Source organism: Phyllopteryx taeniolatus, chromosome 11, assembly GCF_024500385.1.
Source record: "Phyllopteryx taeniolatus isolate TA_2022b chromosome 11, UOR_Ptae_1.2, whole genome shotgun sequence".
Lineage (NCBI taxonomy): Eukaryota > Metazoa > Chordata > Actinopteri > Syngnathiformes > Syngnathidae > Phyllopteryx > Phyllopteryx taeniolatus.
Window position 1 is genome coordinate 19,827,776 of NC_084512.1, and position 22,289 is coordinate 19,850,064.

At 39.9% G+C, this 22,289-nt stretch overlaps 1 protein-coding gene and 1 long non-coding RNA gene across 2 annotated transcripts in view; one reads left to right on the forward strand and one right to left on the reverse strand.

The window, feature by feature from the left end:
• Positions 1–2,405: 2,405 nt before the first annotated feature.
• LOC133485998 (uncharacterized) overlaps positions 2,406–22,289 on the forward strand; it is a 31,281-nt gene continuing 11,397 nt past the window's right edge. The window contains exon 1 of the long non-coding RNA XR_009790875.1: positions 2,406–3,005. This is a non-coding gene — a long non-coding RNA (uncharacterized LOC133485998). The remainder of the gene's footprint in view (positions 3,006–22,289) is intronic.
• On the reverse strand, positions 13,664–15,251 carry olig3 (oligodendrocyte transcription factor 3). The gene has a single exon (XM_061790276.1). It carries the CDS (start codon positions 15,046–15,048, stop codon positions 14,176–14,178), a length of 873 nt encoding a protein of 290 aa, XP_061646260.1. The 5' UTR covers positions 15,049–15,251; the 3' UTR covers positions 13,664–14,175.

The window sequence follows — 22,289 nt, forward strand, 5'->3', positions numbered from 1 at the left end:
ACACATAAAGGCTGAAATCTGATTGGAGAGAAAAATCTAACATCCACATACGGGAAGCACTGCAGCAAAGAGAAATGCGATAAAATGAAGAGAATAGACTGTTTAAAATAAATTAATCTAACTTGATTGGAACTGGTTGAACCTGTCTTTATCTAAACTCAAACCCTCAAGGCCATTTTAGGCACTCTCAAACCTGAAGAGAGTCATGTGCGGAAGAGGACAAATGCAGAAAATATGTCATTTTACATGTGATGTAAAAGCAACATTATACTGTAATAACAATACTGCAAACTAAAAGTCACTTTGCAAATGGACAAAAAGGCAAAAACCAAATATACAATAGATGTTTTTTTTAAACAGACCTGTGTTGATGTAGCGTGCTGGCCCTGCTTTCCTTCTCCGCGTGCCTCCCTGCATGAGGTTGGAGAACTGACGGGCACTTTTGACGGGTGACCTCCAGTCAACTCTCCATCCATCCTTCCTTCTCCTCCTCCAGCCATCCCTCCACTATGCCTCTCCTTAGCCTGGCCCACGCATAACACAGCAACACAGCGTCCCCTGGGCAGGGCCGCATAGGAGGCCAGAAATGGAGACAAAAGCCCCCTCTGCTATTCAAATAAGCCCAAACACACACACACACACACACACTTCCCTGCCATACTTCCACCACCTTGAGGCCCCCTCCCTGTCCTCCAGGGAGAGTGCTCTCTGCTGGGCAGCGGCTGTTAATAAGCTGCTAATGAGGAAACAGACCTCTATTCTCTGCTAACATTAAGACAGATGGACGCATGTGACATGTTTGTTTTAAACTTCCCGTGGAGATGATGGATAACAAGGCAACCGTTGGGTGTCAAACTTTGGAAAACACAGGGACACATCACATTTTGCTATCTAAAACCTATTACAAACGGTTACTTTGAAAGGGCTCTTAAAAATACTTTATTGACGGCAGCAAAATAACATTGTTGGTGTCTGAACCATTCAAGTATCAAAAGTCTGATTTTTTTTTTTTTTCCTCGTTTTTGGAATTAAAGGGGAAAAAAACTCACACAATGTGGAGATTTATGTTTTTTATCAGACAGCGACAATATGGATGTGTGCTGTGGAAATAATTGTATCATTATGATCCAAGAAAAAGTAATGATATGGTTTTAATTATTTTTTTGATTGTATTTTTTTCCCCATTTTATATGAAATATGTTCATTATATTTTTTTCCTCTTTGCATTTCTTTGTTTAGCAGTTTTCTATTACAGTTTAAGTATACTGTATATCGTTATATTTTATTTTGAATTTGCGTTCCCAAATACTTGTGTTATTTTGTATGCACTTGCAGAATGTCCAAGAAAGTTTCTAAATATTTTTCCCTGTATATTTCTTTTGTATATCATTTTTAAATTGAACACAAACATACCAATACCTGAGTGGTAGGAGTGTATGTAATACATCCTGGAAATCCCATTCTCCTGCACCCCATGCACTTTCTCCTCAGGCGGGCTGGTCCAGATTTGCCCCAGAGGTGACGAGCGACGGCGTGAAAGGACGTCATCGGGACGAGGAAGTGTACCTTTTCAAACGCCGCTTTGTCCACGTCTGACAGGAGGGCCGCACCGAAGTGGAGCCCACCAGGAGGGCCCTCCAGAGCAGTGTGTGCCGAGTCCGTCACACGCAGGTATTGATAAGGATGCCCCCTGATAGGCACCCGGGGGGACTCTTAATAGGCCTCTAACGGGATGACCAGCCCTCGGACGGCCTCCGCCGACCCCCTGACACTCAGGAAAGAGGGGCACATGATAACAGATGGAGGGTGAAGTTGGGGGTTTGACGGACAGACGGGGAAAGATGGGGATGAGCAGGGGGGTGTCACAGGGATGAGTGACAGGTCTTGGTGGGGTGTCAGAAAGTGACAGTGCTATTCTGATGAGAGAAAGTCTTCATCCCATTTTTTTTAACCTGCAATTTTGTCTCAGTGGGTTTGTAGTCCAGAAAAACAACCAAAGTCCCATCTTTGACGCTCTGACGCTCTAACCAGTCGGCCACCGTGCCGCCAACATAAAACTATAATAATAATAAAAAATTACTTCTTATTGTAATCAATCAAACTGACGTTTGGAATTTTTGGACCAATAAAAACCATCCATGGTCCCTTTTAGATTATTTTCAATTTACTTTTTGGAATTTGTTTTGTTCATGAAAACAAAAACAATCAGAAAAAAAAACTCTCTCCAAAATAATTTAAAAACTGACTCACACAAAAAAAAAGCTTATTTACTGGGGGAAAAGAGAAATTCCCTTTTTATAAGGAGATCATTTTCAAATGACTTTACGGAATACTTTGGACCCTGTGAAGACTTTCGTTTCTGAAATTGAAAAACTAGCTTTTTTTTTTTTTGCCTGTCTCCCAGTTTCTCAAGTGTATTTTTTTGTCATCTATTTCTTTTGCACACAGTGTCCTACCAAATTAAAATAAAAGTAGGAAAAAATTTTTGCTTCAATGGAGGACATGTCCCAGGAAGTACAACCAAGAAACCCGGAAGTGGGGGAAGACAAAAAAGGAGGCACACAGGTGGGCAGCAGAAAAACAATTCAATAAAATGGAGGGAAGAGCAGAACTATTCCAGTTTCCTCGCACAGCCCAAAAACATTCACGGTAGGTTAATTGAAGACTCTAAATTGCCCATAGGTGTGAATGAGAGTGTGAATGATTATTTGTTTATATGTGCCCTGCAGTTGGCTGGTGACCAGTTCAGGGTGTACCCTGTCTCTTGCCCAGCGTTAGCTGAGATAGGCGCTAGGAAATAGGCTAGTGAGGAAAAACGGTATGGAAAATGGATGGATGAATGTATTGAAGAGTAGAACACGCTGACCTTTTTTGATAAAGTATAGAAAAATAACTCCGATGATAGCTAATATGTTGATGGTAACCGTGGATTGTGGATTATGGATGTCTGGATTTGTTTGAAAGGAACCGTTACCTGGTTGAATATGAACGACTCAGCAGACAAGGTAAGAACTATGCTATGTTATTTTATGCTATGCTATGTATAGCTAATGCTACATGTCTTTTAAGCTTTCCACTGTTTTTTTTACTGTCTCAAAAAACAAACAACCTAACAAATTGTCACATACAAAAACCTACTACGGAAACTTTCCAGGCTGGTGGGCATTTTGGCTCAATTCCTAATTTTCCCGTCCGGTTTTAAACTCGGCAGCCATTTTGTCTCAAATTTCTATTTCCCTCAACATATTATTGCGCTCAAACAATGCAGTAAATTACAATAAATAAAATTTCACATTATTCTCCATTCACCATTCATTCTGCCCACCCCTGTTTGTGTGCATTTTGTACTTATTATTATATCAATAAGACTATATGTAATATTGCAGTCATTGTTTCACTTCTATGTCGCATTTTTAAGCGACCACAGGGAAAGGAGAGCCACAATCGCAGATGCACTTTTCTTCTGTTTAGTGAACGTCTGGAGAACACAAACACAATGGCCACACTCATGCAGGAGCTGCTGTCAGCCACATCATGCTGATGTCACCCACTAGGTCCCGCCTCTTAAAGGCACGTGCATGTACACAGACACAACAACCCATGAAGTATTTTATACATTTTTGGCTTCCGATTTGTATTTTTTGTGAAAAAAAAAATAATTATATGACACACACGCACGTTAAAAAAAATAATAATTATATGACACACGCGCACGTGTGTTCATCATATCAGTGTCCACTGTGATTGGGTGGGCGTCCTCAGGGAGGCATTGAGTAAAAAGCTTTAACATCTGCCACACATTACTGAGCCAGGGCACTTTTGGCCCATATGAACACCCACGCACACACAATACACACACACAACACACACACGCACACACACACACACACCGGGACTGCTGTCACTTCTGTTTTCCCAGCCAGCGATAATGCCTGTTTAGAATTGCCACTGATCTTTACCAAGCAGGGGGTCCAACGTGCAAAGAATCCGTCTTATGTTTGCTTTCAGATGATGCTGTTATTTGTGTATAAAATGCTAGCTGCTGGCATGATACATACAACGAAAATCATAACAAATAAGTCCATGTAATTCAGTTGCTTTTTTACAATTCAAAGTGCAGTAACATTAAATTGCACCTTAAGAAAAGCATGAAAAAATAAATGTAATCCAACTTAAGTCATCACATACACGGTTATACATCATATAGTGTATAGTGAAATTATTTAAAATCTATACATCGTTAGTTACAGTTTTTTAAATATACAGAAATTAACTTGAAACTAAGACATAAATCATTAATAAAAATGCCAAAATTGGTAAATAAAAAGATATTGAAAAACTATTCGAAGCAGTACTATAAAAACAGTAAAGTACACATTTATTAAATTAAGATAAAAGTCCAAATAAAATCTAAATTAGCTTGAATTTTCTTAAAAATCATGAGAGCAGCAAAAAGCCAAGTTTTTTTTTTGTGAATCAAAGGTGATACATCATGTATTTTACATAATTAAAAAATATACAGAAAAAAAACTTACTTTACTTAAATGCCAAACAATGTTCAAATCTTACAACATTTAATTCTTATTAAGAACACTTAGCAATATGCAGGCCGTCATTTATCTCAAAGTATAATTTTTGTTTTTATCGTGTATTTTGTATTGACAGTTTTTGTAATAAATTTCGCTCTGCTGCTGTTACGATCATTTGTATACAGTTGCTATAATAAGTTTACACACCCCTGTTCAAATGGCGGTTTTTTTGTGATATAAAAATGAGACCAAATTAAATCATGACATCAAGCATTAATCTGACCCTTAACCTGTACAACCCAATTGAAAAAGTTCTACAGGTTATAGGTCATGTTAATGATGGAAGAAGTTTCATTGATTTAGCTCGGTCTCCTTTTTGTACGTCATAAAAAAACCTGGGGTGTGTAGACTTTTTACATCCACTGTATCTACACACGATGCACACAAAAACAGTGCATCTCTGATAAAACCGCGCCTCTCTTGGCGTGCACGTCGCTGATCCGTCGACGTGTCTTTTTGTGTGTTTGTTTGCTCTCCAACAGCAACACCACCACCACCAAGCTCTCAGTGTGTTGTTAACATTGATGAAAAAAAGCACGAACTGTGACGGGAGTCCGCCTGGCAGCTCCTTCACTGGCGCGCTCCGGCATGCCAGCTGAATGTGGGCCAGGGCCACCAGGCTAATGACAGATCACAGGGCAGGCTAGGCTAGGCGGTGGGCTAAAACCAAAATAACGTGAAAAAGGAGAGAGAGGTGTGGTCAGATGTGGTCCATGCAGTAAAGCTGTTCTGATCCCATAGCACATACAGCATGTCCATTTTGATGTCTTCTGTTCCACTGCTGCCAGTAGAGATGTAGAGAACACGTACATCAGGTTTAATAAATTGTTTTCTTTGATATTAACAAAGACACTAAAGACTGATGATTACAAAAATACAATGAAACACCATTTAGAGGTGAAAATCTCCATGGTAAAGGCCCTATATATATATTTTTTTTTAATGTAGTTTTACCCCTTCCACGTGCTTTAAACACATTTAAACTTATGAATCAAGCAGTATAAAAAATGGGTGGATAGAAAACACACTTTTTAAAGTATTCCTTATACCTGTTGTCACTCTCTTGCTGTGAAGAAATGTAACAAAAAGACTCACTCACACAATTCTCCAAATAAAAGGCAAAAAATGCCTGCTTCAAGCTGTTTATTTTGTCACTTGCAGTTGAAGCTTACTGTAAAACTGACACAAAACAGCATACGACAATACTCACAGGCGTGTATGCGTTCTGCTCTGTGGGAACGATGAATATTACTAAAGCATAATTTGGGACCTTCTCTGCTCCATCTTCTTGCTGTTAATTTCACTGCATCTTTTCTAGTCGACCTCAGTGCTGCCCAGTGTGTAGTGACGAAACCTAGTACTCCAAAGGCAACTCTAAATTTGACTTGCCTACTGTATATACTGTAAAAACCATTAAAAAAAAAACGATGACTTGAAATTTGCAAAATAGCGGGGCATTATATAGACAGATTTTTTTTATTCGTTTACGAAAACACGAGGTTCATCAAAGATTCAAAAATGATTTCAGCGTTTACAAAAATATTATGTTAGGTTCATTGAAGACTAAATTGTTAGATTTTTACAAAAGCGTATTTTAGGGTCAATGTACAATAAATTATTTCATTATTTTCCTTTTCGACGATAATTTAGTTTCAATTGATGATAACGTGTTTCTGTCTGCCCTATGAATTCTGCCCAGCAAAAGTGACCATGCAAATATATGACGAGTGCAATTTTCTGCTGAATATACATTTTAGTTTCAGCGATCGTTGTTTATGATTTTGGTTTTGTTGGAAGATAAATATGAATTTTTAAAAAGCACATCAAGTGAGACTAATGTTGTTTTCTTGGGACATAGCATACCTAATTTAATTAGTTTTTATTTTGTAGAGAAATGCCACCGTGTGTGTGCGTGCGTGCGTTGGCGCGCCAGCTCCGGGCCTGGCAGAGTGCTGGGTGACAGTCTTTCTCAGCAGGACGAGTGTAGTGACAAAGTGAAACATGGTCGTGAGGAGCCCGAGTCCATGCTCAAGCCAAGAACAGACATCACAGATAAAGACATCACATGGCCACTTTGTCAAAACAACATTTAGGTTACGAACTTTAAATGTTGTTTAAGTGCCAATAGTACAATAAAAACGTGTTGGCGAGTTTTCAGTGAACCTGTGTTGGCTAAACCTTACATACTCGTTTTCCTAAATATCGAAGACAATTTCGAGTCTTCAGTGAAGGTAGTGTACATAGTTCCGTAAAAACATCAAAGATATATTCGAATGTTCAGTGATGCTACCCAACTTGTAGAGTCTTTGATTAATTTTTGGGAAACACCGAACTTAAGTCTTCAGTGACTCTTACCAGTGGGGGCCACGGTGCTGCTCCACCACATACGATGGTGGTCCCCACATTACTTTCCTTGAAGACAAAAAAAGGTGATAAAAATATTGATGATTAAATGAAAATATTTCAAAATAAATGTAGATCTATTTTAAGATGAGCAGGATAAATAGTGTTTAGTTAACGATTAATAAAGTTGTTTCGTTCATCTCTCTTGTCGGATTTCGTGACGTATTTCCAGTCTGGGGCGCAAAAATCTTTACCCATATACTCTCGTTAAAACTTTGCTGTGTGTAGTAGTTCCTCTTCAATGCAATAGATCGCAAAGACCGAGGGAGGGCACTACCTAACGGTTTCATTAAAAACATTTAAGACTGTTTAGTGGTCATAGAAGCTTACTTATGTTTTTTTTTCATACAAATTGAAAATAATTTAGAGCGGGTATCACCAACCTTTTTGAAGCGGAGAGCTACTTCTTGAGTACAGATGAATATTAGCTATAATTATCAACAATGATCTAACCAGCTAGGAAATAGATACATAAGCAACACATTTTTTTCTATAAAGCTCTGCAAGTGTTTACATTTGTTAGCATTTCTAGGACATCACAATGTCCCATCACTAGTGAGCTATTTCTAGAGCAATAGCCATATTTGTGAATCGTTAACCGTGAATAGGCGGGGGCTCACTGTGCATGCTTTTCATTGGACAGTTATGAACCCCTCTGTATTAAATGTAAAACACATATCCCCCTACTACACACACACAAAGCGTCCCTACAATGAAACTGTTTAACCACATTTATCCTTGTCTGTTTTCCTCGTCTCATTATTCCTCAGAGACTCATTGCTGCCGACATATTCCAAACATGCGGTGGCCAGATATAAACACACACACACATATAATGGTGGTTGATCATTGGTTGACAATGCAGGACATTTGGTTTTGAGCAGTTTGGGGGCAGTTGGCCCCTCACAGGGAGCCTCCAAACTATAGAGGCGACTGGCTGGCAGGCCGACAAGCGCTCTCCCGAAGCACGTTTACGACCAAACGCTGAGCGCCATCTGTCAGTCACTGTAGGAGGATAGCACTGATCAGGATACACACATGTACACACGCATTTCCTGTCTGGCTCAATGCGCTTCCATCAGTGGGAAGTTGGATGAATCAAAGCGCAAGGCTGACTCGTGCATATTGAGAGACACAAACACAGTCTGTTCATCTGCAGGCTTTTCATTACTGACACTGACAACTACATGCTGATTTACTTTACTAGTTTTTTAGGCTCGAACAAAAGTTGAAAGTAGCCATGCTCAGTGGAGTATCTCATACATTTTTGGCCACCTTAAAATGGCTGGGGGAAATGAATTATTCCGGTTAATACGTCTGGGGGAAAAAAATGTTTTTGAAATTCATTACAATTGTAATTTTTTAAGTAATATTCCCTTTTCAATAAGACAGCTCAAAATATGCTTTTAAAAGTCAAATGTTTCTGTAGTTTTGATGCTCATTTGAAACCAAGTGAAAAGTATAAATAGTTTTGTGAACACATTTTATCCATCTTGAACTCATTAATGACTATTTTTAATTGATAAATGTATTTCAAAAAATAAAATATACTTTTAAAGCCGTTTTAGAACTACTATCACTTTTAGTCTCCTGGCTTGTTAGTCATGATTTATTTCAATAAATTGATTAAAATACATTTCCCTAATACGTTAATTTAATTGTGATGTCACTTTTACTGAGTGAATAAGACACAGCAAGAGGCAAAAATATGTTTAATATTTTTCAACTGATTTATTTTTTATTTTTTTTTGCTGAACTAATTTTCTTTAGAAATATTAGTCATTTATTTGTAAAATATATTTTTTCTTAACATAATGTAGGTCTATTGTCACTATTGGTGAATTATTAGTTTTATTAATTAAATCTATCCATCCATCCATCCATTTTCTTTACTGCTTATCCTCACTAGGGTCACGGGCTGCTGGAGCCTATCCCAGCTATCCTCGGGCACGAGGTGGGGTACACCCTGAACCAGTCGCCAGCCAATCGCAGGGCACATAGAGACAAACAACCATTCGCACTAATACAAATAATTAAATATACTTTCGTAAGCTATTTTAGGTCTACTGTCACTATTTTTAAGATCATCAAATATGATTTTCTTAAGATAATTTACTATTAATAAATTGATAAATAAAACAGTGAGAGACCAAAGTAATGTCATTAAATTGCTCTTTTCTTTTTTGAAACAAAATCAAGTCATTAACTGGAATTTCCTCTGCCTCATACAATAACTTGATTCTCTCATGTGAGATAAGTTTGTCACTTTTATGTAAACTGCACTTTTTGCCACATTTATTGTGTGATTTATTATTGTTGATGGGTGAACATCTCCCAAGTATTTTAGTGTTGCAGATGGCCTCTTTAAGGAGCATCCTGGTGTTTAATAGTTCACTATGTAATCTATAAATAAAGAGACATCGCATATTATATGTTTAGCGCATCACTTGTTGACATTTTAATTCATTTTTTGATGAGTTTAAGTTCAATAAGCTTGTAAATACACTGTAGTGGCATCACATGACACTTTATTTTTACAACGCTTCCTGTACCAGCCTGACAAAAACAACAACAACGATTACAAGAAGAGTGCACCATCCCCTCACTTCCCGCGACCCCGCCTCGGACAAAAAGGAAAGTGTCAACAACCCCCTCGCTAACGGCGCAATTAACATGCAAATGAGTGCTTGTCGCTAATGGCGATGGCAACGCGCTCTTATGATGGAAATATGCTTCCCGTTTTGGCCCATGCGGGTTAAACATTAGTCAGCTGAGCGCGGGAGGGGAACCGGGACCCCCACTTCCACCCCGAGGCCTCCCCCAGGGCAGAGGCAGGTGCACCGGCCCACTGTGCACGCGCACACACACACACACACACACACAGGACGAGCAGGCGGTTGTAATCAGCCTGGTTCAGCCTGTCATCCTGGTCAATAAGTTATGCCCTCAACTGCTTTTGTTCTAGGCCGCCGCCTCTTTATTCACACCGAATTCACTTTCTCCCGACGCCCTCGGGCACACAAGCACATGCACCCTGCCAGCAGACCACGAGCAAATGTAAACACACACACACATGCATGAGTTATTAGTGTAGCTACAAAATCCATTTACTGATGTAACTTGACTTACAGTACGTGTGACCCAACAAATGTTTTTAGATATGAGCCGTCGCTCGAACGCTTTTTTTTCTTTTTTTTTTCATCTTGAGTTGCGGACAAAAAATGTTAGTTAAGAGCGTTAGCTATGGTGGCAGCGAGCTTCACGACAAGCCGTTGCTTGGCAGATGGAGACCATTTCTTCAGAAAATAATCTGAAGCTGTTTCTTACCAGGTGGCACGGCGGACGACTTGTTAAGAGCGTCTGCCTCACAGTTCTGAGGACCGGGGTTCAATCCCCGACCCCGCCTGTGTGGAGTTTGCATGTTCTCCCCGTGCCTTTTCTCCTGGCACTCCGGTTTCCTCCCACATGCCAAAAACATGCATGGTAGGTTCATTGACAACTCTAAATTGCCCGTAGGTGTGTATGTGAGTGCGAATGGTTGTTTGTTTATATGTGTGCCCTGCGATTGGCTGGCCACCAGTTCAGGGTGTACCCCGCCTCCTGCCCGATGATAGCTGGGATAGGCTCCAGCGCGCCCGCGACCCTAGTGAGGAGAAGCGGCTCCGAAAATGGATGGATGGATGAATGTTTCTTACCATTCCCAGTTGAGGTTTCTGGGAAAACTGAACATACTGTAAAACCAAGAGATTTACACATTGTGTTTTTAACCTTTGTCTTCCAGAAGTCCTCTAGCTTAATGCTAACACGCAATACAAAACCCTATACATGGGCTAATGAAACTAGCATTGACGTTACTGTTATTACAAACCTTCAAACAACTTATATTTGAACACAAGCACTTTTGAGTAACAAGCATGGTCACAGAACGAATTAAAGTCGTAAGTCAAGCTGTATTTTCTATAATGCTTATCCTCATTAGGGTCGTTATTGGGTGAGTTAATTCTCTCATCTGACTTTTGGTGAAAGAAGTGGTGTACACCCTGGACTGGTCACCAGTCACTTGGGGGCACATAAATGGACAAACAACCATTCAGTGAACCTAACATGCATGTTTTTGGCCAGTCGTGTTCGGTCAGGGCGACCGAGTTGTTCTCTGCTGGCTTAATCACTATCAGAAGCAATAATCTACATTTACAACCGAGATTCTAATAATTGTTCCATGAAATTATATGAATTTATTCCCAACAGTCTATCTCTTGGGAGTAGGATGTATTCTATATACATTGAAAGCTTGATAAAACGGACCCCGATATAACGGATATCAGATCAAACGGACTGTAGGTGAACTATGTGTCCAAAAATAGTTTCCATTTGTCACTTAAACTGCTGTTGACGCAGTCTGCTCTGCTGCTGTTGTTTGCTGGCGCTGTGGCGCAATGCAGGCAGAGACGAGGACTGATGTATTTCTGGGTCACAAATATACAATATTACAAGCTCTCATTCCAAAAGACGTGCCTCCCGTGCCTACGTGGCGGCCATGTTGAGTGTGGGGCATTGACGTGGTGGCCGTGTGATGATGGGTCTATCTATTGTCTATTTAGCTTTTTCTTTCTTTCTTCTTTTTTTTTAAAATATTGAATTACAATAACTTTGTACTGTACTGGGCATTTTAGGCCACGGGAGAAAAAAAAAACCTACAAAACATGTGTACATGTATATAAAATATTTAGTCATGTTATTAGATAAATATTGATTGTGACCTACTCCAGATAATGTAGTTTGTGTAGTACTGATGGGCTCTATGATTGTGGTGTGATATTGGTGGTAAATCAGGTAAGCAAAATCAGAATAATGCCATCTTTTTACGTGTTTTGGGTCGTTAACAGCAGATGAAGATGTGTTCTTGTGAGGCTTTTCACCCGAGTGCGCCTGCCCATAAGGAACCCTCATTTACATGCACGCCTCAAACATGCGTGTGACATTTGTGTGGTGCTGCGTGTGATTTGCATGTGCTCGCTATTTAGCGGCCTCACCACCACCCTTGGCGAATGTAACACGGCCGGCCTTCGCAGTTGTTGGCCTCCTAATTAGGCAGAATTAAGAAGTATTCCTCAGCCCATTGAGGAGTCCATTTGCTTTGAAAGGCAAGCATAATAAACCTTAAGTCATTGCTAAGCAGCTTCCCTTGACAACATCCTCCTCAGTGTCGCGCGCTTAAAAGGCCGTCGCAGCTACCCGCCTATTTACTTCCCATCTGCCAGCACACACACATGCACACGCATACACGTGCACACGCCCGCACACACACGTGCAGCCAACTCATTCCTAAAGACAAAAACAGCAGCAGCAAATGAACTCTTTCACTCCGTCTCAACTCACAGAAGGCCTCCTCTCCTTTCTTTTTGCCTCCCTCTATTATTTCTCTTAATCTTCATTTGCATGACCGTCCCCCCCACACACCCCACCCCAACAAAAATGTGTATAATCCTCTGCTTTTTACAATCGTGTAATCCCACCACCTCTCTGTGATGTCATTCTCCCCTTCTGGGTCCCATGTGAACAATTATCTTGTAATCTGCACAAACATACATTCTGTCATTGCAGAGATGAGACATGGGGTGGGGGGTGGGGGGCACCCATGGGACCTGTGGACAAACCGCTCAGCACTCCCCAAGGTGGATCAACCATCCAACTGGGCTGCATTAATATAACCTCTTTTCCCTCTCTTTCATTTTTGCTTGGTAAAAATCTTGAAATGTTGTGCAACTTAGATGCAAATTTTTTTTTAATTACAATACTCTTTTACTCTCACATTGTATTTTGAGGCACTGGAGATGTTTTGTTCTTTTTTAATAGTATTCATGTGACTTGTTTTATATAAAAATTACAAATTAGTTAAACTATGATGCCCCATTTACAATAGAACGCAGTAACTTGTTCATTTAATGATGGCTTTATTGTTGTGGGTTATAAAGTAAGTTGTGCTTGCAGGGCGTTCAATTTCAAATTGTATTTAAATGTAATATTTTCCCTAATAAAGACATTGCAAAAGACATTTTTAATATGTATTTTAAATTTTAAAAAATATATACATTTAATATAGTAACATTTACTAGCCAAGTTATATTAATGAGTAGTTTTGGTTTCTTACAGGAAATAGATGGATGAAGCTGTATTCATCTCATGAGGGAAATTAAATAGAAATTAAATACAGTCCAATAATACAAAAATATCCTATAGCTTTTTCCCTAGAGCAAGTTTGAATAAATTACATTTCTATTTTTTTATTCTTCAAATTAAACATTGTTATGTAATTTTTTGAACTATGACAAAAATGCAAGTGATATTCATCACGTGATTATTTCATTAAATAGTTTTAAAACTTGACTCAAATTGAATACAATTGCAAAATGTGCTCACGTTAATTCCATACACTGCATGCCCTTTTTTTTTTTTTTAAATACACTTTTTAAAATGATGTAGATATGTGTAAGTCAATGTTGCAGGCTCGTGTCTTATTTAATGCAGTATCCCTAAAAAGGAAGGTTCATTTGTTCGAATCATTTTCGTAATGTTCTCAAATAAAGAGTAAGACGGTTAATATGATCAATAATTTTAGTTTTATTGAAATGTCATCCAGGTCCCCTGGGTGATTAATAATAAATATTTCATCAACAATGTAAAAAAATAAAGACACACAGTCTCTGGGCGTAACAAATTGAGCAGTAATGTCACCATTCGAGCAACATGCACAAAGTAACAATAAAACAAATCAAATGAGAGCATGTTTGTACAATGAGTCACTCATGAAAAGTTACATTACAAAACTATAAAGTCAATGTCAAGGAAAATAAAAGCATGTTTTAATATGGAACTCGTTTTTTGTTCCCCTCCCCCGTTTCAATCCTTGGTACAAGGCACAAAGCATTCTTCATTTTCACAAAATAAAGAGAACCAAAATGTTCATGCACAACAATATTTTTTTTCCTTTTCTTTTTGTTTGCTTTACCTTCAAGTTTGAAAGTGTCAGTCTTTAGTATCACACAAGTCCTTGGTACAAGGAGGGAATTAACACACATTTTCTCAGATGGACCCACAAGAAAACAGACAACAACATGCACGAATCCACGCTCCTCAAAAAGTCCTTGGAAATTATCTACAAAGGTTCACAGACAGTCTGGCATCATTTCATGCCGTCCTTGGCCTCCCCTGTGAGTCTCGTCAGGCCGGAGGAGGTGATGGGGATGTGCGGCGGAGGAGGAGGCGGAGGCGGAGGAGGAGGCACCTGGCAGATGGCGCACGGACACGGCAACCCGGCCCAGTGCTGGAACCCGGAGCCCAGCTGCAGGCTGGGGGGCGCGGCACCCGGGGAGCCCTTCATCATGGCGTGCGGGGCCCGGATGGAGGTGAGCGCGGGGAGGGTGGAGGAGGCGGTGGAGGACGAGAGGCCGCCGCCGCCCAGGAGCGGGTGCACCTGGTGGGCGGCCGCTGCCGCCGCCGCCGCCGCCGCCGCGGCCGCCGCGGCTCCCGGGTGCGCCACGGTGCCGCAGTGGAAGGCCGAGTGCTGGCCGCCGTAGATCTCGCCCACCAGCCGCTTCATCTCGTCCAGGGAGCTGTTGAGCATGAGGATGTAGTTTCGGGCCAGCAGCAGCGTGGCGATCTTGGACAGCTTGCGCACGGAGGGTCCGTGCGCGTAGGGCATGACCTCGCGCAGGCCGTCCATGGCCAGGTTGAGGTCGTGCATGCGTTTGCGCTCGCGGCCGTTGATCTTCAGGCGCAGCTGGTACATCTCCTGCTCGGTCACCTGCTTCTTCAGTTTGAACTTGTTGCCGCCGCCGTCGCCACTCTCCACCGACGATGAAGACGAAGCCGACTTGGACTCCGACGTCTTGCCGCCCTGCGTGGACGAGGAGACCGGGTGGTGGCGGTGGTGGTGCAGGGGAATTAGTTGCGGGTGCAGGTGGTGGAAGTGGTGGCTGGGGAGGTGCTCTCGGAGGAACATGGCATCCATGTCCGGGGATGAGGCTCTGCTGCTCGGGCTGGAGTCTGAATTCATTTTATGGCTCGGCCTCCGAGGCTTCCTCCCCCCTCTCTCTCTTCCTCACTCACTTTCTACCTCTCTCTATCCTATCTCTCCCTTTTTTTGGTGCTCACCTGCGCACTTTTACGCACCACTTGTCTTTCTTGTCTTCCCGTCTCTGTGGTGGCTCAGTGAGGTGTCACTGGCTATTTATACGGGGCGGCCACACAAAAGCTGCTTTGCAATTCATAACGCCTTAGAAGGATGACGCGCCTCTTTTTTCTTTTCTTTTTTTTTTTTTTTTTTTTTGGCTAGAGGAGGAGGAGTGGGCGTGCTTTGACTGTCCCACTGACCACGGTGCGCATCCATTCAGCGCTATTGTCAGAACACTGTCGGGGGGGGGGGCAGAGCTCGCCTCTTCTCTCCGCTCATTTTTCTACTTTCATTTTCACTCGAGCGTTCTCATATTCTGCCTTTTTTTGGGGGGGGGGGGGGGGGGTGAAGGTCAGTGCGCGTTTTACGCACGGAAAATATTGGCTCTTCCTCCTTCGATTCCCCCAAATGCAAAAGTAAACTAATTTCAAATAAGATCTAGTCAAGTACACTGAAAACAAGTCCTTTGAATGTACTCCATTTGAAATTGAATTTCGAGGAGAGGATGGGGAAATTCCGTTAGTTTGCCATATTTTAATCATGTGTAACCGATGTACATGATCGAATTGTGCCTGTGTAAATAAAAAAAAAATGTTAAAGTCAGAATAAGAAACGCAAAAGGGAGACTCCACTAAACTGTATAAGGGAAAAGTGGTTATAAATGTGGCCTGTGGCTTCATGAGCCCACAAGTTTGATTCCCCTCAAGGTATTTGCCAGTGAGGAGTGAAATGCTAAAGTCACATTATTACTTTTTTTCCCCCAATTGGTTGCAATTATCCAAGTTTTTTTTTTTTTTTGCTTCATGTTTGAGTGCTTGCAAGGCAGGCAAAAGCGGCCCGAATCTGGACCTAGATGCCTTTCTATAAAGACCCGGACCTGTTATTAAATAATTAGTTTCATTTAATTAGTGCACCTTTTCCCACATTTACAGTTGAGCGAGGGAGTGTTTTGCGAGCAGTGGGAGCGAGACACAGAAATCTGTCGTCCAGATCTGGACCTAGATGCCTTTCTATGCAGACCAAGCAGTAAAACATTTTGACAAGTTTAATTGGCACGTGAAACTTTGTACACATTTATAGTTGTCTTCTGGGTAGTGGAGAGAGTGGGTGCTTTGTGAGGCAGGCAAGTGGTGAGAAGCAGGGGGGAAAAAAATTCTATATTCAGGATCTGGATCTAGACATTGTTTTAGATGGCTGTGTACAAAATTTGGACAATTGGTGCAATTATTTTTTTTTGCCCTGTTGTCTTATGGGCAGTTCTGCAAGCGGGTGCTTTTACGAGGCAGGAAAGTGGTGAGGAGGAACGTGACGCAGAAATCAAGGGTGCCGATTTTGTTTGATTGTTTGTAATTTATTCCACATTTACGGTCGAGCAGGTGGGGGTTTGTATATTTATTTATTTATTTATTTATTTATGTATTTATTTTTGAGGCAGGCAAGCTGTGTGGCGCAAGACAAAGGAATGTGCACTCCCAATCTGTACCCAATTACAGAGCTACTATTCAATTATTTTAACGACGACTTGTTTTTAGCTGAACGTTTCCCACATTAATGGATGTTTTATTGACAGTAGAGCGAGTGGGTGTTTGCGAGGCGCACGAGCGGTGAGCAGAGACAGCCCCTCTCTCATCTCTCTCGCAATCTCGCTGTCTAATATCTCGATCTGTCCAGCGCTCTTTTTCCATCGCTCTCCATCTTGCTCTCTCCATCGCACTTTCTCTCTCGGTGTGTGTTTGCTGTATCTATATCTAATCTGTATAGTGTGTCACTGAGATGTACCCGCAGCCGCAGGGCGCATGCGGGAGAATGAACACGAGTGGCAGCGACACTGTGCGCTCTGCTGGCCATATGGCAGCATGTGGGCGTCAGTGCCGTGACCCGCTGTACCCACTACCCCCACCACACACCCCCCTCGTCTGGACCCTCCTCCTATAAACCTTATTATTTGGCCCCAATCCCAGTTGAATGGCACACCAGGACCGCAAAGTACAACGACTAATCGTCCTGCGTGTTATTTAGCCGCTTATAACCTACAAAACAAGCAAGATGTTAAAAACTATATGAAGATTGGGATAATCATGAATAGACTTCGTGTTTTCGGCTGTCCAAAACACAAAAGTACCACCTAAAAAGTACTTAGCTCTCCAAGTACCACTATCACAGCCAACATTAAAATACGTTAGGGTAGTAGGCCTAAGTGTTCATCCTAAAAAGTATATGTGATATTATTGTAAACCACTGTAAAATTATTCACAGTTTGAACATTAATACTGTTTAAATATAGGAACATTGAATGAAAAAAAAAAACCTGTACTTTTCAAAAGATCATTTAATTAATATTCTACTGTCAGGTCATACAGGCAGTTTTAACATGTATGACAAAAAGTGTTGTTTTTTTAAACTGTAAACGCCACCTTTAATTTCTCTATAATGGACATTTGGTCAATTGATTTAGCCTAATATTTTTTTTAACAAGGGTTCTTACTTACTAAGCATTAAATTTTTAAAAAAAAAGTTAAAAGTTAAAGGGTTTTGTACTTAGATTTAATTTTAATTTAGTACTTTAGAAGCATGCTGTCGTGCAGCTTTAAATTAAATGTTTTTTTAAAATTATATTATTTTATATTTTCATTCAACTAAATGAAAACCTAACTATTCAATAAAAAAAATCTAAATTCTGTGAATTTATCATTTTATTTTGTAACCTTTGTAGTTAGAAATACAACAAAAAGATGGTTTCTTCATGTTTCAGATTCAAAGACAAATTTTATTGGACAGAAATAATATTTGTCAAAATATTTGAGGAATTTTGGTACTTTATGATTTGAACTATGTCTGCATTGAATAATATGGTTATAAATAATATGAAAACCAAACAAAAAAAGATTTAAGCAAACTGCATGCAAATTTCTGTGTTTTTAGGTGAAATCGTAATGTTATATTGAAATGAATAATCATTTAAAATGAATTACAAATAATTTCCATAGGGATAATCCACCAAATTGATTTGTGTGTGTGTGTGTGTGTGTGTGTGTGTGTGCGTTTGGTTAAAACAAATCCATATTATTGCGGAATCAAATCCATGATAACCAAGTAAGTTTTCATATACAGATGATTTATTCTTTTTATGGTCTTGAAAATTATTCAAACGTAAGCAAAACTGCAACATTCTGCATTTCTTGACACAAATGAAATTGAAATAGAGTTAAGATGATTGAAAAAAGTTTCCATAGGCATAATGTATATTAACGTTTTTGTGTGCGGGGTTAAAACAGCTTCATATTTTTTCCCCATTATTATCAACTAAATCGTTCAACTAAGGTTGCATCATCAGATAATTTATAATTTTATAATCTCCTTGTTGAAATGAATAATGAAATATGATGACAAAACAGGATAATGAATTACATTGCTTTTTTTTGTTGTTGTTGTGACATATCCATATTTGTTACCAATTAACTCCCATATTTAACATTCAACTAAGTTTTTATATTCGGATGATTTACGCTTTTATACTCTCCTTGAAAATTGTTCAAATGTAAGCGAAACAGCAAAATGATAATTTTATCCGCAAGGTTAGTCTTATGTTGAAATTATCAAACCGTCTGTAAGAGTGTTTCGCTGACACCGTTTGGTTCATATATTTTTTTCTTTTAAGATGAATATTTTGAATGTATTTTATTTTTACTGCTCACACCTGAATTTCCCCTCTGGGGATCAATAAAGCATCTCTATCTTAAATTAATAATTGATTAAGATGACTGTATTGCGAATGCAATAATAAATTGTTTGTTTGTTTGGTTAAACAAATCCATATTTACTATACATTTAAAAGCCATTCTTTCCATTCAGCAATGCTTATGTTAAATCTTTCCAGGCATTTTTAAATTCAGATGATTTCTAATTTTAGATAGTCATCAAAAAGTTCAAATGTAAGCAAAATTGCACAGTTCAGTTGAGAATTCATGAGCATGTCACAATGATGTTGTTATACTTCATAATTTCAGACGAAACCTTCATAAATATGACTGTAAAGTGTTTCGATTGGTGAGAACGCATTCAATTGAGTCAGTCTTGGCTTCTCTCGGCCCTGTTTTTTTTTTTTTTTTTTTTTTACAGCTAAGTGGACCAACAGCTCACAATGACAGCACATCTTTCCTTCATCCATCTATCCATCCATCCATTCGTCCGCCCGTCCGTCTGTCAGTCCGTCCACTCCACACCCGCCCCCCCCATGGCACTTGAAATAATAATAAAGTCGCTTGCCGACTCTCCTCCCGCGTGCTGCGCCATGAGATCGCCCTGGTAGAACAGTTTTAAAAAAGGAAAAAAAAAGAAAGAAACGCACATTGACGGCTCCTTCATTGTTGGCCCAACCGAAAAAGAAGGGCCCTTCCTCATAAAGGTGCGAGACCAAAGCGGCGGGCCCTCCTTTGCTCTCGCCTGGTGGCATTTCAAAGTGTCAAGCTTTGAATACCAATTGCTTGAACTGGACATATGTGGATCCGCTGTAAACCTGCTAATCCCGTCCCCAAGTGTTCCTTTGTGTGTGGGGGCAGCTTCGCCGGCCCCTGAGAGAAAGTGTTCCTAATCCGGCCAATGTGTGTGTGTGTGTGTGTGTGTAGGATAGAGAGTTGTGTGTAAAAATGCCTTGAGAGGCTATCATTTCTTAGAATTACTCACAATAAGTTAGGGATATCGGGCCTTCGGGTGAAATTTCAGAATGAGCCTAAAATGCACTCCAATCTTTACAGGAGAATGTATGTAATTTCACCTTCTATAAAGACTCTTCTGGTCTCTCTGTTGCAACCTGCTGACGTTCTCAGAGGGAAGTGGCCGCTGAGCTTGGAGTATCATCAGCAGGTTGCGACAGAGATACAGAAACTGGAGGAGTCACAGAAAGGCGTAGCAGTGGACGTCGCTATCGGTCGATTCTTTGGCTCAAGGTTTCTGACAAACTAAACATAAAACAAAAACAATTACACCTCGTGTATTTAAAACAACCATATTGCTTAGCCTCGAAGTCCGCTAGCTTAATGCTAACGCTAAATAGCATCTATGTGCTTTAACCCTTAAAGCAACGGCTTGAATACAAACGGTGCAGCAACACATAGACAGATAAATGTAACAGTAATCACAGGCCTATATTCTTTATCCTCTGTGTAGAACAGCTAATATTAGTGCTGTACTGATGAGATTATATGGAGTGGTATTTATCCTCATAAAATACACATTACAACAATTTCTGCTGTTTTTTTTTTTTTTTTGAGGGAATGCTGGTTCTATTCATTTGAATGGGGAAAGATGATTTGACATACGAGAGTTTTGAGTTACAAATGTGGTCACAGAATGAATTTAACTTTTATATCAAGGCACCACAATAAAAGTTTGTATTTATTGGTCGATATTATTATTAACTGAGCTTAAAATTAGATACTAAATACCCCGAAGCTTTCAAGAGGAGTGTATGATAGATTTTTGTTGGTCTTTTTGGGCGTCCCTGAAATCTATACCAAATTAGTCATCCACTTGAGACATGTAAACCCTCCTTCGAATAGACACTCACGTACTGTATTAACCTGTTAACTGTTGTCCATTTGAACTCTGTGGTGAACCAAAATACCAGTACCTACAAAGGTATCAATCACGCATTTGTGACTTTTGATTTCTGTCTCTGAGGGTGCTGCTGGTTTGGATAGCAACAGAGTTCAAAAGTAGACCCCCAATAGTGGTGGTATTACTTTCAAGACAGTCCAGGAGCCTTTGCGGTGCTGGGGTCTGATTGGAGCCTTTTAGTACCAAGACGTGCCAAGAACTAAAAGTTCCTGGAACTCAAAAATTGCTTTTACTTACCATGCATCTCCGCATTGTTGTTCATAAACTTTAGTCCTCCAAGTGTGAGTCACGCAAGGTAACAATGCTGTGCATTATTCGAAAACAAGTGCAGTGAACTTGCACTTTTAACAAGCTAATAACCGTCATGGGTGGGCCGTGCAGCCCCCACCCAGCAACCAACTCCGCTCATCCTCTCCAACAAGGAGCGCGGGCTGTAAAGTGCGAATGAGCCAAGACAGTAATTGTTGATCAAATTATATCAACGCAACATCTTCCAACTGAGAGCAGCGTGATGCTTGTTTAGAGACGTTGGGAGGTCAAGGCCACGGTGGAGATCAGGTCAGTGGTGCCTTGCGTCCAAACCTATACATTCCGAGTGTTAGAAAAATGTTTTCTTTCACCAGTATTCAGTCAGTATATGACTCTTGTTGAACAGAAGTAACAAGTGTTAATGAAAATCGTGTCATAACAATAAATAGAATATGAATATATTAGCTCATTAGCACACAATTAAGATGCAAAAAAAATGCTAATTCTTTACTAAAATTGGACCAGTTAGCTATAAATGATAAAAGAAAATAATAATTATGTTAGAATCAATTTAATTGACCATTAAATGTTGTGGTGTCAGTGGTTTGGGTGCCTGTTACTCCTTTTTAGTGGGAAAAATAATATATTCATTATAGAACATAAGTGAAGATGAATTCATTCAACAATAAATCAAAAGTAAAGTATAAAGAAAACACATAACAATTATATGAAATAAATCAAATGAAATAACAAATAAAATAATAAAACAAATAAAACTAATAAAATGAAAATCTGAAAAATGAATGTAAAATGTAAGTATACAGTATACAATAAAAAACACATTTTAAATAGAAATAAAGAAAACAAATAAAACTAATAAACTACATTAAAATAATATTTAAATAAATATAAAAGTAAATAAGGAAAACCAATTAAACATAAATATAAAATGTGGATACAATAAAAACAATGCATCCATCCATCCATTTTCTGTACCACTTTTCCTCACTAGGGTCGGGGAGCCTATCCCAGCTATCTTCGGGTGAGAGGCGGGGTACACCCTAACTGGTCGCCAGCCAATCACAGGGGACATAGAGACAAACAACCGTTCGCATACACTTTCACAATTTAGAGTCTTCAATTAACCATGTTTTTGGGACGTGGGCGGAAACTGGAGTACCTTGAGAAAACCCACGCAGGCACGGGGAGAACATGCAAACTCCAGACAGGCCAGGCCGGGATTTGAACCCCGGTCCTCA